The 15,803-nt window shown below is 32.8% G+C and overlaps 3 protein-coding genes across 4 annotated transcripts; all 3 read left to right on the top strand.

Moving 5' to 3' along the window:
- Positions 1-3: 3 nt before the first annotated feature.
- Positions 4-3,297, top strand: LOC145314450 (uncharacterized). The gene is made up of 4 exons (XM_080154348.1): positions 4-1,349; positions 1,664-1,741; positions 2,310-2,379; positions 2,554-3,297. Exons 1-4 carry the CDS (start codon positions 4-6, stop codon positions 2,773-2,775), a joined length of 1,716 nt encoding a protein of 571 aa, XP_080010474.1. The 3' UTR covers positions 2,776-3,297.
- Positions 3,291-8,082, top strand: LOC145314451 (uncharacterized). Of its 2 annotated transcripts, XM_080154349.1 has the most exons (5): positions 3,291-4,639; positions 5,930-6,007; positions 7,052-7,121; positions 7,281-7,502; positions 7,879-8,082. In XM_080154349.1, exons 1-4 carry the CDS (start codon positions 3,297-3,299, stop codon positions 7,494-7,496), a joined length of 1,707 nt encoding a protein of 568 aa, XP_080010475.1. In that variant the 5' UTR covers positions 3,291-3,296; the 3' UTR covers positions 7,497-7,502; positions 7,879-8,082. The 2 variants fall into 2 exon arrangements, with proteins under 2 accessions (XP_080010475.1, XP_080010476.1); XM_080154350.1 differs by lacking the exon at positions 7,879-8,082 and having other exon boundaries at positions 7,063-7,121; positions 7,281-7,420.
- Positions 8,083-10,715: 2,633 nt separating this feature from the next.
- LOC145314448 (uncharacterized) lies at positions 10,716-14,855 on the top strand. The gene is made up of 4 exons (XM_080154342.1): positions 10,716-10,866; positions 11,249-11,331; positions 11,548-11,676; positions 13,798-14,855. The coding sequence occupies exons 1-4, from the start codon at positions 10,842-10,844 to the stop codon at positions 14,593-14,595; spliced, it is 1,035 nt and encodes a 344-aa protein (XP_080010468.1). The 5' UTR covers positions 10,716-10,841; the 3' UTR covers positions 14,596-14,855.
- Positions 14,856-15,803: the final 948 nt, after the last annotated feature.

Raw genomic sequence — 15,803 nt, 5'->3', positions numbered from 1 at the left:
AAAATGTTAAAATCGCTGGATCCCAAACACCAAGGAATGTTTTTCATTGTACCTTTGAACATCCTAAGAATTCATGAAGTTGAGTATGATGATGATCACAGTATTGCTTCCTATTTTGAAGAACTAAAAAAGATTGTAATTTCAAGTCTTAAGAAGAAAGGCTATGACAATGGACATGAGAAACTTATACAAGATGAAATATTTTCCCCAACCTTTGAAGAACTATTAATCATATTGTGTCTTGATAAAGTTGAATCAAACCTTTCCAAGAAGATAAAACCAATCTTTAATGATAAACTAAATTCTGGTAATTCCCTACACCAACTCAAAGATGAAATATTTTCATATTTTGAATCTGAAATTAGAGACTATGAAACTCTTAATAAAAGTAATATTAAAACAGAAATTATTGGAAATCCACTTGAAAAAGATATCAATGATTGTAATAATTTTGTTGATATGTGTGAAACTAATATACAAGAAGACTTTGAAGATGAATATTCTAACGCCACAGAAGCACTTGTCACTGAACCAATGAATCAAATTTGGATTAAACAGGATGAAGAATCTGAAGATGATGTAATTTCTTCACCAGAATATGAAGAAGATGAAAGTATGAATGAAAAACTTTATGAACTTGTTTCAAACGAAACAACAAACACAGTGGCGCAAACTGGAGATTTTAATTGCTTTAAATGTAATAAAAAGTTTATTTCTGCTGAAAGACTTGAATTTCATGAAAAAATATCACATAATCTAACAGAGATCAACATTGAAGATTGTATTGAAAAATTTGGAAGTGCCCAAGAGCATGTGTTGCCCAAAAGACCCAAACAAGACTCACATCCATTCTTGCCCAAAAGAGACTTACATCCATATTTGCCCAAAAGAGTGTCAGATCCAAGCAGAAAAGAAAAAACACATCCACGCAGCACAGAAAAAACTCATCCACGCAGCAAAGAAAAAACGACTGTAATATGTCCACATTGTGGCAAACAAATGAGAAGTTCTTACTTAAAACGACATATTCTAATTCACACACGTCCTGAAAATAAATGTAATAGATGTTATAGATCCTTTAAAACTCAAGAAAGATTGGAAAAACATATGGAAAGATATGGGCCGAATCATAAAAAGATTAGACCCTCAAGAAAGAAAATAAAGTGTGATAAATGTAATCGACACTTTCCTTCAGTGGAAAAATATGGAGTTCATACATGTAAACATTTTGTTTGTGATATTTGTCAAGAGGATTTTGTGTTCAGAGGTAATTTGGAGAAGCACAAAAAGATGCATGAAGGCGAGACTATTTTTCCATGCGATAAATGTGAAAAAATATGTTTAACCAGGTAGAATTACTGAGTTATTTAAAATTAGCCTTTGAAAGGGGACTATGCATGTATGAGAGCATTTTGATGTAAGTCACCTTCCAGCAGTGAGTTCATGTTTGTGTGCTTTTGTGTATGTGAGTGCGTGTTTGGATGCTTATTTGTATGTGATCATGTTTTGTGTGCTTATGTGTGACTTATGTTTGAGTTCGTGTTAGGATGCTTATGTGTTTGTGGATTCATGTTAGTGTGTGGGATTTGGAGTTTCTGTTGGATCACCATTATGGGGAAGTATTTCTTAAAGAGGAAAACTTAAAATTTAACATATTTTTAAGGAGATTGTTGCAAGCGCATACCAGACAAAGACATAATGAATCTGCAAAGAGGCACAAATGTGAAATATGCACGGACAAGTCAGGCTTCCTTCTTTTCATTTATATTTTTTTGCACGAACATCTCCAAATCTTTTTTAGTAGTGATGCTACTCTATAATTCACTTTGTCTGTCTGCCAATCCATATGTAATGCTACACATTAACATTCTACATATTTCAACCAAGTTCTATTAAGATTTGCCTAATAATAGGGGTGCTAGATCGATTTATAGATTTTTAGGTTTGCATGATTTTCTCAATTCCTATTCAAGATTTACGGCTGAAATTTTCAGGGATTAAATATGTTAACATTCTACAAATTTTCAAGATTTTAAAGGTTTAGTAATTATCAAGTTGAATGTTTTTTTTTATGACACTGATTTATAATTCATTTTTTCCCCTTATCCTTTCATAATTCTTGAGCTTCGCTACTTATGGATGTTATCAGCCTTATTTCTACTAGCTTCAAGTCCAATGTAAAATAAGGACAGCTTAGTTGTAATGGAAATTGCTACAATTAAATATCGATTTTATATTTCAACAAGGCCTTTTTTGCCATGGATTCAAATTATTACTATGCTTAGTGTTAAGAAGGATTCAATTGTCAGGGCTTATGTAAATCCACAGGACCTTCGCAATCATATTTCGGTTCATCACACCATAGAGAAAAATTACAAGGTAATCATTTTTGTCCTTAATTTCATCTGATAATTTTTTTCTTCATATTTTTTGACATTCTTTTCAAATTATGTCATTTTGGATACATTTTTTTTTCTTTAATAAATGCTGAAATATGTTTTGCAGTATTAATATAGAATTCAGTTTTCCACAAATATTTTGTTTTTATTTTAGTGTGACATATGCGCAAAAGAGTTTAAATTGAAGAATAAATTCAAGCACCACTTACGAATTGCCCACGAAGGATATACCCATCCTTGTGTACCTTGTACCAGCTGTGATATGGAATTCAAGACAAGTACAATTATGAAATTGCACATTGAATCTGGAAAATGTAGTATGAGTAAAACTCATTCAGAATCCTCCAAAGCTGAGGATATTATTGAATTATGTTAGGTAGTGTTTTTTGCTGTTCAGTGTTCATTTTCTGTTAATTGATTTTGTTTATTATGAAAATTTAATTCAAAGCTTTTTTTAACAAATATTTTTTCTCTTTTGTTTAAGAATCTGAAGGGATGCTTGTGATTGCAGAAAATAGCTATTACAGTTTTATTAACATTTAAAGAATTTGAAATTTAACATAGTACTATTAAAACATAAAAATTTTTATAGACACTATGTCAAAAACATTAGATCAAAGTCAGTCTGAAAATTTTCTCCTTATACCTTTAAATAGGTATCCTTAGAATTTATGAAGTTTAATATGATAATAAATGTATCATTGCCACTTTTTATGAGCAATAAGAAAGAATTGTTATTTCTAGTCTTAAGAAAAAATATTATTAAGAACAACTGAGGATGAAATTTTTCCCCCAACTTTTGAAGCACTGATGATTCTGAGGAGTCTTGATGAAGTTAAACCAAACCTTTGGAGAAGATAAAACAAATACTTATTTATTATTTTATTTTCAGATAAAATGTTAAGATCCCTGGACCCCAAACAACCTGGAACGTTTTTCCTTGTACCTTTGAACATCCTTAAAATTCATGAAGTTGAGTATGATGATGATCACAGTATTGCTTCCTACTTTGAAGAACTAAAAAAGATTGTAATTTCAAGTCTTAAGAAGAAAGGATATGACAATGGACATGAGAAACTTATACAAGATGAAATATTTTCCCCAACTTTTGAAGAACTATTAATCATATTGTGTCTTGATAAAGTTGAACCAAACCTTTCCAAGAAGATAAAACCAATATTTAATGATAAACTAAATTCTGGTAATTCCCTACACCAACTTAAAGATGAAATATTTTCATATTTTGAATCTGAAATCAGAGACAATGAAACTCGTAATAAAAGTAATATTAAAAAAGAAATTATTGAAAATCAACTTGAAAAAGATATCAATGATTGTAATAGTCTTGTTGATATGTGTGAAACTATTATTCAAGAAGACTATGAAGATAACCTTTCTAATGACACAGAAGCACTTGTTACTGAACCAATCAATCAAATTTGGGTTAAACAGGATGAAGAATCTGAAGATGATGTAATTTCTTCACCAGAATATGATGAAGATGAGAGTATGAATGAAAAAATTGATAATCTTGTTTCAAACAAACCAACAAACACAGTGGCGCAAACTGGAGATTTTAATTGCTTTGAATGTAATAAAAAGTTTATTTCTGCTGAAAGACTTGAATTTCATGTGAAAATATCACATAATCTAACAGAGATCAACATTGAAGATTGTGTTGAAAAATTTGCTAGTGTCCAAGAACATGTGTTGCCCAAATTTTCCAAAAGAGGCTCATATCCACGCTTGCCCAAAAGAGCCTCAGATCCAAGCAGCAACGAAAAAACACATCCAAGCAGCACAGAAAAAACACATCCACGCAGCACAGAAAAAACACATCAACACAGCACAGAAAAAACGACTGAAATTTGCCCACATTGTGGAAAACTAATAGTATGTGGTAACTTAGCAAAACATATTCTATTCCACACACATCCTCAAAATAAATGTAAGGGTTGTGGAAGATGCTTTAAAACTCAAGAAAAATTGGAAAGTCATTTGGAAAAACATGGAGGCATTCATATAAGGATTAGACGCTCAAGAAAGATAGTAAAGTGTGATAAATGTAATAGACACTTTCCTTCAGTGGAAAAATATGGAGTTCATACATGTAAACATTTTGTTTGTGATATTTGTCAAGAGGCTTTTGTGCTCAGAGGAAATTTGGAGAAACACAAAAAGATGCATGAAGGGGAGACCATTTTTCCATGCGACAAGTGTGAAACAATAATGTTGTCCAGGTAAATTACTGAGTTAGGTAGGGTGCGGGTAAAATCCGTAAAAGTGTGTGTTTTAAGGCTCAAAAATAGTTGTAGAACGATAATATTCACTAAATATGTGTATTTCTTATCAGAGATGGGAAAAAACCAGGTTTTTTTTAAAAAGATCAAACCAGTGTGGTTTATTTGGTTTAAACTGGTTTTTATTGGTTTTTATTAATAAAAACCAGTTTTTTTTGTTTTTTTAAATAATTTTTTTGTTTTTTTTTAATAATATCCAAATTAAAGTATTCTAATTTAGTATAAAGGGGTAGTTTCACGAAATGCATTTGAACTTAATTTAGTGAACCGCATATTTTATCCTGGTTAAATGGTTAAACTACATTTATATGGCATATATTTGAAAAAATTTCAATTTTCTACCACATAGTTTTTGAAATATCAAGACTTGAAAATCGTCTTTTTAAATTGCATTTATCACAAAAAGACAATTTTCAGGTCTTGATATTTTAAAAACTACGTGGTAGAAAATTGAATTTATTTCAAATATATGCTATTTAAATGTAGTTTACCCCATTAACTAAGAAAAAATATGCGGTTCACTAAATTAAGTTCAAACGCATTTCGTGAAACTACCCCTTCAGTATAAAGATTTAAACTATTAAAAGAATTTTGAATTAGGTATTTATGTTTTTGACTGTATTTTTTACATTATAAAAAGACTAGCGACTATAGGCCCCTAGAGGCCTCTAGGGGCACTTGAGGAGGAGAGAGTCGAATTTAATAATTGAATTTTTTATTTTATATTTTGTAAGAAAAAGTAAAAAAAATTTTTTTTTGGGGGGGGTTGCCCCCCCCCACTCATTTTTAAATTTAGTTAAAAAGTTTTAAAAAGTTTTTTTTCGGAGGGGGGGGGTTGGGGGTGTCTCACCCTTAAAGAAAATAGTTATAAACCTTCCTGGGACCTATGAGAAGCTACCCTGTTAAGGAGAACCCAATCGGTTCAGCGGTTAGCGAGATCCTTTGGTACAAACATACAAACACACATACAAACATCCTGTTACTTTATTATAAGGATATAACTGGAAAGATAGGCCTTTGTATTAAAAAACCATTTAAACCATCCCACCTTGGTTTTTTTTGGTTTTTTTAGCTTTTTTTTGGTTTAAACCACTTGATTTAAACCACGTGGTTTTTATTTTGCCATCCCTGTAAATTCTTATTGAAAAGAACTATAGACAAAAAAAATTTTTAAAGTCAACATAAAGAAAAACTCAAAATTTATATATCTGAATTATATATCTCGTTAAGGAGATCGTTGCAACAGCATAACAGAAAAACACATGATGAATCTGCAAAGATACACAAATGTGAAATTTGCCCGGACAAGTCAGGCTTCCTTCTTTTCATTAGTATTTTTTGCAAGGCCCTCTCCATTTCTTTTTGCTACGTGCTTCAAGGGATTTTTTTTACACGAAATTTACTTAAAAAGGCAAGTGGGGCAAGAGTAAGGGGGAAAAGGGAGAAATTTTTGAAATACACAACATTTTGGCAAATGTTGTTTAAAAATCACGTTTCTGTGATCACTGAGTCCAATAGATGTTAAGTGATTGCTTGTGTATGATAATGGCAAGGGGGAGGGAATTCTATTAGCAAAACTGTATTAAAATTTAGTTTAAAATAATGACAACTTATTTGAAAGGGATATTACCACAATTTAAAATCTATTTTATATTTCAACAAGGCATTTTTTGCCATGGATATAAGATGTGTAATTACCCGGCCCCACAAAATGCCTGTACACTAAAGGCGACTATCCACGAACGAGAGCAAGTGATTCTAAGCACCTTCCAGCAGTGATACTAAATATTTTTTTGTGAATATAGATACTAGGGTTATGTTTTATACAATCATACCAACTAAAAAAATCAAGTTTCATCATGGTTTTCTATGATTAAAACTTTGAAATGTTAAGCATTTTTTGATAAAATATAATAAAATGTTTTGTTGAGTTCAAAGGTTCAAATAGAATAAAATGCCAAAACATAATCAAATTCTGTAAATTAGGTACGAATGTACACTAATAAACTGTTAATAATATTAAAAGTTACCATCCAATTTCTAAATTAACATTTTTCATTGAAAAAGTTTACTTTTGTGTAAGATCAGTTTGAACTCAACAAAACATTTAATGGTATATAGCTAAAAAATAATTTACATATAAAAATTTTTTTTCACATGAAACCATGGTGAAACTTTTTTTTAAAAATTGATATAACGATATTAAACATAAACCTATTATATTCACAAAAAAACATTTAGAATCGCTGCTGAAAGGTGCTTAGAATCACTTGCTCTCGTTCGTTGATAGTCCCCTTTTAGATTAAAATTCAAACTGTTTTATGCTTAGTGTTAAGAAGGATTATATGTCAGGGCTTATGTAGGTTTAATGGAACTACGGGATCATATTTTGGTTCATCACACCAAAGAGAAAAATCACAAGGTAATATTTTTTTTCCTTATTTTTTCATTTTTTGGGGGCATTCTTTTCAAATTATATCATTTTGGATACAGTTTATTTTTTCTTTAATAAATGCGTTACATTTTTTTGTATTTTTGATATAAAATTCAGTTTCCCATAAATATGTTGTTTTTATTTTAGTGTGACATATGCACAAAAGCTTTTAAATCGGAGAGCAAACTCAAGTTGCACTTGCGAAATGTCCACGAAGGAAATCCCCATTCTTTGGTACCTTGTACCAGCTGTGATATGGAATTCAAGACAAGTACAATTATGAAATTGCACATTGAGTCTGGAAAATGTAGTATGAGTAAAACTCATTCAGGATCCCCCAAACCTGAGGCTGATATTGAATGATGTAAGGTAGTGTTTCTTTTGTTGTTGTTCATATTTTGATGATTGATTTTGTTATTATGAAAAGTTAACATGGGTGTATATATTCTGAAAATTTGACCCTGCTAAGGGGGGGGGGGGGGAGGGAGGGGATAAAATAAATAAAAAAATATGTTAAAAGGGGGAAAAATTGGAAAATAGGTCAGAACACATTTTTCCCAAAAACAATAAAAATTAATACGTGGGATGGGTAAAAAATGAATAGAATAAGGAGTGCCTACTGTAAACATTTTTCCCCATTTTTCGGAGGAAAAAAAACTAGCAGGGGAAAAAATGAATCTTGTGCAGAATATACACCCCTGAAATTTAATTTAAAGATTTTTTAACAAATATTTTTCTTTTGAAGGGACACTTTTCAACGTTCCATTCTGATTATACACGGCCAATCATCTTATGTAATAGTGAAATCAAATTTAAAAACAACTACTATTATGAAGAAGCACATTGAGTCTAGAAAATGCGGCATGAATAAGAGTAATTTAAAGCCTTCCAAAGTCGAGGTTCAATAAATTAATGTTAGTTTTTGTCTTTCAACTATATTAATGGCTTTTTATATTTCATTGATAAAAAAATGTTGACTTTTTTGTTTTTTCTTGTACTGAGCAAAAGAAATGATTGTTGATGTTAAGAGCAAATTAATTCATTAATTTTCTTGAAAAGCCTTGAAAATTTTTAGCCTCCATCATTTTTTACTGATTACTAAATCATTTCTCCTTAATTTGTATGTTTTAGTTTATTTATTTAAGTTTTTCTTTGTTTAGATACGCCAAAAATATGTTGAGTGTGGAAAAATGTTTTGTTTTCTGTAAAGGGATAGTTTCACAAAGTGCATTTAAAAAAAAATAGTGAACGCCAATCTGTATCTTCTTATTATTTTAGAGAAACAAGAAGAGAAGATTCCCTGTGACTCAACCTAATGGGTGATGTTGAAACTGAAGATATTAATGACGAAGATTGCTGCCATAAGTGAAGAATCCTGTATAAATAGTCTCCAGAATATTGGCAGTAAAATCTGTGATGTTATCAATGTTGTTTATTGCGATGATGTATGATTGATCTCTAATGGCTGCTGTATTTCAGAGTGAATCAAGCTTCTACCACCACGGAAGGTGAGCCACACTTCTTTATGTGGTGGCAGCGAGGTCGAGCCCAGGCCGGGAAAAGACGCTACCTGGAGATGTGATAAAATATTCAGTGATATCTCCTCTATTTTACGGTTTTTGATTTTATCAAACTTACCTTTAAAAAATGGGATTTGAAAAAATAATCCTCTAAAAAAAACATTTTATCTTTACTTTATCCTTTTAATCTTTTAATATATTTTAAACCATTTTAATTTTATCAAAGATTTTAATAAAACATTTTAAACCTAAAGTATAATTTTGTGAAAACAAGACTCTTTGCGGTCACAACCGCGCAAATAAAAAAAAAGTAAATTTCCTTCAATTTAAAACTTTAAAATTTTCAATATAAAAGTGAAATACAATAACATTGGTGATCAATCATACATCATACATAAACTTGTGATAACATTGCAATGGCGACCCTCAAGATATATGCACCGAACACCCTACCAGCTGAAGGAGTCACCGACACAACATTCAACATATGGAAAGATGCACTCGAGATTTATCTAGAAGTTGACGAACGATTCCACAAATTCCTGAATGGCGGCGAATATACAACATGGGAGGCAGCTGAAACTTATCCAGACCGCATCAGAGTTCTACATGCTGCAGATACAGAATCTAATTTATCAACGATTAGAAAAGAATTGCGGCAATTTCTCTGCATAATTGCGAAATTTGTACATCAAGATTATTATCAACCGATAGTAAGACACAGCACAAGTGTAGACTGGATATACAAAAAAATCAGACAAGATTATGGCATTGAGCAGAAAGGAATTCATTTCCTTAATATTCTAGATATCAAGTATGATCCTACTGGAAATGTTACACCGATTGGATTGTACAATAACTACAGGAGCCTCATCATGGGAAACCTCGGAAAAACTGGGGACACTGTTCAATGGCAGAATACAGTACTTACAGAAGATGAAAAACTATCTCCAACAATGGAAGATCTTGTTCTTGTTAATGTCCTCCAACTTCTCCATCCAAAATTACCAGCCTACGTCAAAGAAGCATACTGTCACAAAATAGGCAATACTAAACGTTTGATGGATTTCAAGTCAGACATACTCAGCAAAGCAAAACAATACATCGAAGAAATTGAGGAAATCTCTCCTCAAGTTTCACATCTTAATACCCAGCCACAAGAATCTGATCCAGATTATGACCAACCTGATGCAGAGCCAGCATGTAATTATTCCAACACACAACGTCAACCAAGACAGAGATTCGCAAGAGGACCATACAGACCCTCCCCCAGGCCAAGACCACAGCCGCCCCAACCTTCAGCTCAAAACAGATCTTTTCAATATCGTTCAAATCTACCTCCTTTTTGCCGCTTATGCCAGCTCTCAAAGCAGCCTAGAGAAGTTTTCACCAGCCATTATGTAGGTGAAGATAATTGTCCATCCATGTCACAAAAAGATAAAACACAACTGCTACAGAGAGCCACCGCGCAATTATCCAACCTTCAACTAGAAGACGACATTGCTGCTGAATATGGTTACGAACCTATATCTCCACATGAACAGGTTACCAAATTATCTGTTGAAAATAGTAATCAATTCAGAACAGAAAATATTATGCCATCTAATCCATGTCCTAATTTCAGTGACCAGCCAGCAGGATGTAATTATATCAAACCAGTTCCTTCACAAATTTTAACATTACAAGACAAAAACGGCAAAAATGTTCATATTGATCTAGATAGCGGGGCCACAGTTTCATTTGTCAAATATTCTACAGCCGTTGATCACCAATTTTTCATTAAACCAAACAATCAACTAAGCAACCTAGCCGATGGAAAGACTAAACTGCCTGCCATGGGCGAAATTGATGAAATATTGTACAGAAACAATTTTCAACTACGTTTCCAAGCAATTGTTGTACGAGATTTACATTGTTCTTTCGTCGGTGGAAACAATTTTATTAAAGACAACAAACTAGTTCAAGATATAAACAACAAAAATATTGTGATAAATAGCAAATATACAGTTCCTGAGACAAACAGAATGCTGATTTTACCCACCAATGCTTCAACCACAGCCAATAATCTTATTGTAAAAAACAATCATGTTCACACTGTTTTACCTGGTCAAGCTGTTTCATATAAAGTACCGCATGAAGAAAATCAACTACTTGCAGTTCAACCATGCCACCAAAACAAGGATGAACGATGGCCACCTCCTCAAACATGCCAGGTAACCAATGGTTTTATTTCTGTTACGAACTCCACTGATGATATAATTAAACTTAAACATGGCAACAATAAGATTCAAATAAGGACTATGGACATGGATATTACTTGTAATGTTGAACCTAAATGCTTCGCAACTTTAACCTTTCCTATTGATGGCGAAATTAAATATAAATCTGTTCAAATAAATTCAAATGGCATTGATGAAAACATTATTAAATTTATAGAAAGTACAAATGAAAAATATAAGGAAGTTTTCAATGAAGATCTGTCCAAGGGATATAATATGCAATTTGGCCGCCACATTTGTCGTCTTAACTGGGCAAACGAATCTCGTCCCCCAGCTAATAAGGTTAACAATATCAATTATGATCATTCTACTAAAGTTTTGCTACAACAAGTATGTGATGAATTCACGGCTGCTAACGTTTTGGGAATCCCTCAAGAACACAACATACAAATACAGCATGTAAGTCCAGCTTTTTTGGTTAGGAAACAAAGGGCTAAAAATAAACCAAAAGATCAATTGACCACAAAAGACGTCAGATTAGTTGTAAATTTTGGGAAAGTCAATGACCATTTAAAAAATATCCCTACCCAAATTACAAAGCCCAAAGACATTTTTTTACATTTGGGCCGCTGGAAACATATAATTGTAATGGATCTCTATCAAGGTTTTTTTCAGAACCATATTTCTACAGATGACGGCGCATGGCTTGGAATTTCAACACCCTTTGGAGGCCTCAGGTTCATGAAACGCAGCGGTCAAGGTCTCCTAGGACAATCTGAGGAATTAGATGAACTTCTATCTAAGGTATTATCTTTTGAGATGCAATCTGGATTTGTTGCCAGGATCGCCGATGATCTATATATCGGCGGCGGCACTCCGGCCGAAACAGCCAGCAATTATGAACAAGTCTTGTCAAAATTACATATGGCCAATTTAAAAGTCTCTGCAGACAAAACAAAAATCTTTCTTGATTCTGTTGATATACTAGGGTGGATCTGGAAAAAGGGTGGTTACTTGTCCCCTTCACCTCACAGAATAAATTCATTGCAAAATACAACTTCATCTGACATTAAAAATATTAAAGACCTAAGATCTTGGATCGGTCTATATAAAACTTTGATGCCTGCAGCCCCTAACCTAACCATTATCCTCGATCCTTTTGATCAGATTGTGGCTGGTAAAGATTCAAAAGAGGACATTCAATGGGATGAATCTTTAAAAATTTCTTTCAATAAAGCTAAGGAAGCAATTGACAACTTGCAAACATTATATCTGCCTTCCCCAAATGATCAACTTTTATTGGTAGTTGACGCAGCCAAATCTAAACCTGGAATAGGACATGTTTTATATGCTGTTAAAGACAACTCCAAATTACCTGTCTCTTTTCACTCCAATAAATTGAGTGAACACCATTCTAAATGGAACAGCTGCGAATTAGAGGCCCTAGCTTTTGCAACAGCAATTACAGCTGAATATCATATATTGAAAGAAAGCAAAAAACCAATAATTATTTGCCCAGATTCAAAAGCAGTGGCTGATGCTTGTAATCTTATTAGGAAAGGTCAACATTCTTCAAATCCTAGAATTCAAGCCCTTATAACTAATGTTAACAGAATACCTATCACTGTTCAACTGGTTAGTGGAAAAGGTAAACTTAACGCCTGCGGGGATAACCAATCAAGGTTCCCATCAGAATGTGCAGCTGATTACTGTGCCATTTGTAACTTTGTTTCTGAATCTGTTAACACTTTAAACCCTTATGCCATAAACGCAGCCAAAGTTGAGTCTATACCGTCTATTTTAAACAATCAAACAGCATGGAAAAATGTGCAGGATGAAAGTAGGGCATGTCAACAAGCTAAATATTTAATTACATCAGGCAAAACCCCTAGCAAACAAAGTGGCAAATTTTATTCTGAAATAAGAAGGCTTTCTTCTGTAGCAAAACTAAATAGTGATGGGTTATTGATTGTAACATCTAAACCAAATGCATTTGCCTCGGTTAGATATGAGCAGATTGTTATTCCTTCCAGTCATTTACCAGCTGTATTATGGCAACTGCATACTAATTTAAATCATCCAACTAAAAGTCAGCTTAAAAACCATTTTGATCGCAGTTTCTACTCTGTAGGGCTTACCCCTGAGCTTGAAAAATTATATGAAAACTGCCATTTCTGTTCCAGCCAGAAAAAAATACCTTCTGTTGTACCACACTACTCTAAAACTGATACTACAGTCCCAGGTACACATTTCCATGCTGACGTCATTCGCAGAAGGTGTCAATTTATTCTAGCAATCAGAGATAACTTTTCTTCTTTCACAGTAGCCAAAATTATAAAGTCCGAATCCCATAAAGATCTGAAAGAAGGACTCATTGATTTACTTTCTCCTATCAAACTATCAGGAGAAGTAATAGTTAAAGTTGACAATGCCCCAGGTTTCAAACCCTTACTGGAAAATAAAGATCAAGACCTTAACAAAATTGGAATATCATTGACCAATACTGACGTTTTCAATATCAATGAAAACGCCGTCATTGATAAGGCTTGTTATGAACTTGAACAGGAGTTAATAAGAATTGAACCTGATGGTAGACAGGTCAATAATACCACAATTCAATATGTTGTTCAATTGCTCAATAAAAAGTTAAGGAGAAATGGTAAGATTTCTGCATATGAAATTTACTTTAACAGGGATTTAAATACTGGCGCTAGTTTAAATATAGATTACCAAAGATTAAAACTTCATCAAAAAACAGTCAGAGACTCTCACAATGAAAAACACAACTCCTCCTTACCTCAACAGCCAATTTCTAATCCACAGCCGGGAGATTTTGTCATTCCAATTACATCAAAAAATGATAAGCATAAGGCCAAAGATATTTTCATTGTTACTGCATCTCAAGATAATAAAGTCAAAATTCAGAAAATGCTTCACACACACTCTGAACAGCCAACGTTAAGATCTAAAACGTACATTACTGACAAAAATCGTTGCTTTGTAACAAAGGCCAATTCTAAGCAACAAATTATACATAGTCCTATTAAAACAACCAACGAATGGAACCCTCTCAAGGACTCACATGATACATCTTCTGATGAAGAATATCATGTGACAATACCTGTCAGGACAAAGAGATCAAACATTGTTGAGTCTTCATCTTCAACTACTTCACCATCAGACCCAACAACTACACCTCAACAACAAACATCATCGCATAATTCTTCAAACAACTCTCCAGCACAAGCTAGACCAACAATTTATCAACACCTAGATATATGGATGGAAAACCAACGCAGACAAGCAGCCCAGCAATTGGCTGTAGCCAATGAAATGGAAAATTCAGACCTGGATGAACATAATATTCTTGAAAATAATGATAGAAGAGCTTTAATCAAAGAAAATGCAAAAAAGAAAATTAAAGCTACTTTTCAAAGATTACCACAACTTGATGGAGCAGCAACAGATTCATCAGCACCATCTTCAACAAATGCTTCTCCAGACACATCTATTACATTGAACAGGTCTGAATCAACATCACCAATATCAACATCACCTGCAGCACCTATCTCCCCTTCAACAGCTGAACGCATATGGGCAGAACATGGTTTTTACTGGGACTACTCCCACTTGGATGAACTAATCAATACTGCAGATGCTGACCATATATTTGACGATCCTCATCCTGATGTGGACTTTATGGCTCGTCATGCTTCCTGCTAGCCATGGGGCTAGACTCTAAAGAAGGGGGACGCCAATCTGTATCTTCTTATTATTTTAGAGAAACAAGAAGAGAAGATTCCCTGTGACTCAACCTAATGGGTGATGTTGAAACTGAAGATATTAATGACGAAGATTGCTGCCATAAGTGAAGAATCCTGTATAAATAGTCTCCAGAATATTGGCAGTAAAATCTGTGATGTTATCAATGTTGTTTATTGCGATGATGTATGATTGATCTCTAATGGCTGCTGTATTTCAGAGTGAATCAAGCTTCTACCACCACGGAAGGTGAGCCACACTTCTTTATGGAACTGTAAGTTTTTTCTATTTTAAATAACGTAGTAGTGCATAATATAAAGTTATTGATTAAAATTAAAAGATTTGACCAGGGATTTTCCTTAAAAAATGAGTTTTTCATTTTTATTTTCAACTTCGTTGCATGTTATATATGGCAAAAACTTTTTTGTCATAAATACAACTTTAGATAGCATTTACTAGTTATTAGAACTTCAAACTTTTTATACAACAAAATACACATAACAACAAAGAATGATCAATAAAATATTTAGTATGGTACTTAGAGTAGTGATCTTTTTATATGTCTTAGTAAAATATATTAGGGATTGGATAGATATGATTGTGATAAAGAATTTTAACATTGACCTGACCGAACTTTTTTTATTTGACAATATCTAAGAAAGTTAGTGATTTGCAACATAAATTACATGAGAATGGTCTTTTTATATATATATATATATATATGGTTAGTTGGTATTTCCGCGTGAGATAATGTGTATATTGTAAGTAAACCGGACAGTTTTCTTTATTTTTTAAAAAAGAATCCATAGAAAACCTGTCCTATAATGAACCGGACGTTATTTTTTATGTTTTTAAGTAACTTGTCCCAAGGGGAACCCCTGTTCAATTTTTTTTATAACTCTTGTGAAATATGTGGAAAAAGATTCTCTGATATTGGTGTTTTGGCTATACATATTTGGAAAAAAATAGACCATTCTCATGTAATTTATGTGGCAAATCACTTTAACTTTTTTAGATATTGTCAAATAAAAAAGTTTGGTCTGGTCAATGTTAAAAATTCTTTAACATATAATCATATCTATCCAATGCCTAATATATTCTACTAAGACATATAAAAGTTCACTACTCTAAGTACCTTTACTCTTTAAATACACTTCGTAGAACTATCC

Source organism: Acartia tonsa, chromosome 3 (assembly GCF_053477335.1).
Source record: "Acartia tonsa isolate MP-2025a chromosome 3, ASM5347733v1, whole genome shotgun sequence".
NCBI classification, from domain to species: domain Eukaryota; kingdom Metazoa; phylum Arthropoda; class Copepoda; order Calanoida; family Acartiidae; genus Acartia; species Acartia tonsa.
Note: the sequence above shows the minus strand (reverse complement) of the source record. Positions and strands in the feature narration are given on the sequence as shown.